The sequence below is a fragment of the Littorina saxatilis genome, linkage group LG14, assembly GCF_037325665.1.
Source record: "Littorina saxatilis isolate snail1 linkage group LG14, US_GU_Lsax_2.0, whole genome shotgun sequence".
Lineage (NCBI taxonomy): Eukaryota > Metazoa > Mollusca > Gastropoda > Littorinimorpha > Littorinidae > Littorina > Littorina saxatilis.
This window is the reverse complement of record NC_090258.1, coordinates 34,258,176-34,260,675: the sequence shown is the minus strand read 5'-3', so window position 1 is coordinate 34,260,675 and position 2,500 is coordinate 34,258,176. Positions and strand designations below refer to the sequence as shown.

The 2,500-nt window shown below is 38.2% G+C and overlaps 1 protein-coding gene across 1 annotated transcript in view; it reads right to left on the bottom strand.

Moving 5' to 3' along the window:
- LOC138947625 (uncharacterized) overlaps window positions 1–2,500 on the bottom strand; it is a 35,426-nt gene that overhangs the window by 15,584 nt on the left and 17,342 nt on the right. The window contains exons 9-10 of the mRNA XM_070319134.1: window positions 1,736–1,854; window positions 1,014–1,142 (exon numbers count right to left, since the gene is read on the bottom strand). Coding sequence (XP_070175235.1) covers window positions 1,014–1,142; window positions 1,736–1,854 — 248 coding nt within the window. The remainder of the gene's footprint in view (window positions 1–1,013; window positions 1,143–1,735; window positions 1,855–2,500) is intronic.

The window sequence follows — 2,500 nt, the reverse complement described above, 5'->3', positions numbered from 1 at the left end:
TGAAAAATGAGGGTGTGACAGTGCCGCCTCAACTTTTACAAAAAGCCGGATATGACGTCATCAAAGACATTTATCGAAAAAACGGAAAAAAAGTCCGGGGATATCATTCCCAGGAACTCTCATGTAAAATTTCATAAAGATCGGTCTAGTAGTTTAGTCTGAATCGCTCTACACACACACACGCACAGACAGACAGACACACACACAAGCAGAAATGTGGTTTTCTCTTTTGCATAGAAGTTTGAGAGTTCTTCTCTGTTTTATGCCAAGAGACTGCCTGATGAGAGCTTCTCAGCTCGAAACCGGTAGCAGTCTTGGCTAAACAAAAACGGACCTTTTCAGGTTCAGCACTCTATGAGAATGCCCTTAAATGCACTTCGGTGATTTCTCAATCCTTTGAGGTTGTAGAACTCTCCTCGGGTTATTCTTGTTCAGTGTTGCAATCGGCTCCGAAAGGGTTTGATTCTCCAGTAGGCTGTCTGTGAAGAGCTCTTTCTAGATCTAATTCTTACCCCCTCCCCCCACCTCTTCCATAACCTCTAGTGTGCTCCCTGCTTTCAAAATTCCTAGTTGGAATGTAGGCGGTGGAGACACACACAGAGTAAAGGATGATCTCCCTTGCTCATGACGTAATTTCTATGCATTCTCGCTCTTGACGTCATTCTATATTTAACTTTTCTTTAAAAGTACAAGCGATCGAGTGCACATTTTGGCATTTTTAGCAGCGCTCTCATTATAAATTTCTATATAATATATATATATATAAAAAATAGTCACACCGCAAATGTGTTAGTTTATAAAATATCCGATTAGAAACAAACCTATGTTCTTATTCTTCTTCTGCGTTCATGGACTGAAACTTCCATGATCACTCTTGTTTTCCGAACGAGTCGGTTTTTACTGGGTTTTTTCCCGCCATTTAGGCAGCCATGCCCCGGTTTTGGGTGCAACAATACAGTAATTTTGTGCATGTAAGCATATCAAAACTGACAATCGAGCTATAACTGACTTACGTTTTGTGAAAATACAGTGACGTTGCCTGCACACGTGTCATCCACGTGACGAAAGATTCTGGTGAAGCCATCCCACCCTCTGTCCAAATACTCTGGATTGGTCGAAAGAAAGTCAGGAAGTTTTTTCAGCTGAAAGCATAATATAAGTATCAGTATCAAACCCTACGACGTGTCATAACATACGACATCTAAACTGAGCAAAACAATATCGTGCGACAGTTTTCGTAACCCAACTGAAATATTCATTCCCGTGTCACTTCATTCAAATGTTCTATGCCATTAAAGGCACTCAACTTTACTATCGATCACATTTTTCAGATCTCAGATTTCTTTCACAGGGATCACGTGACCGTCGCTCAAACAAGTGTACCCTAAATCGACCTGACAAAAAACGTATGGTGTCAATAAACAAAATCAACCAAAATTCTGAAAAAGCACAACTTAAATTAGCAACTTTTACATACGAAGTAAGCGTCCGATGAAGTATTCATATCCATAATAGGTTGTCATTTTGATTTTAGCTATCTTATGTATGTATTTATTGTGTTATGCCAAACACAAACACACACACACAAACACCCACGGTAACAGACAGACATACTGACAGACAGACATACTGACAGACAGACAGTCTCACACACACACACACACACACACACACACACACACACACACACACACACACACACACACACACGCACACACACACACACACACTTTACCATGCATTTGTTGTTCCCTATTTGATAGTAGGGTGTGAGTAAAGCAGGCCATGTCCCTGCATCAAACCCGTACGGAAATATGTTGACCGCCATCTTGTCTTCATCGCACTCGGCAAACACTGGGGTAACAAAAATAAATAAAACAATAATTGGAGAAAAAATGAAAGTGAGGAATACGTATTATGTAAATAATATCAATGGGAAATTCAGGAGTGTTAAAGTTTGTGACAAAAAAGAAAGTATAAGGTGAAGTTGTTATTTATTCATTTGTGCATTTCTTTCTTTCTTTTGTCTGGTCTTTCTTTCTTTCTTTCTTTCTTCATAAAGTTATTTAATTGATCGATTGATTAATTGATTGATTGATTGATTGATTGATTGACTGACTGATTGATTGAATGATTGATCGATTGTTTTACAAATTCATTTAAAAATAATACATAATACTGTCAAACCACAGATACATGCATACACAGACTGGCAAACACACAGGTACACTTTTTTCATCCGGTCCTTGAATAATACAAACAACTAAACAATCTGTTAACAACATAATGTAACATAAAATGTTCTAGTATACACAAGAAAAGCAAATGCTCAAACGACTCACCTTCGTCATAAAAAATTTGAATCAGAAACAATGAAATGACCTGTATCTGTAAATAACCGAGAGAAAATGTCAGTTTTACGCCCTCACGGCAAAGCCATTAAGGGCATGTTACACGGGAAAACCCGGCTTTGTATGAAAATAAAAAATAAAAATGCAGG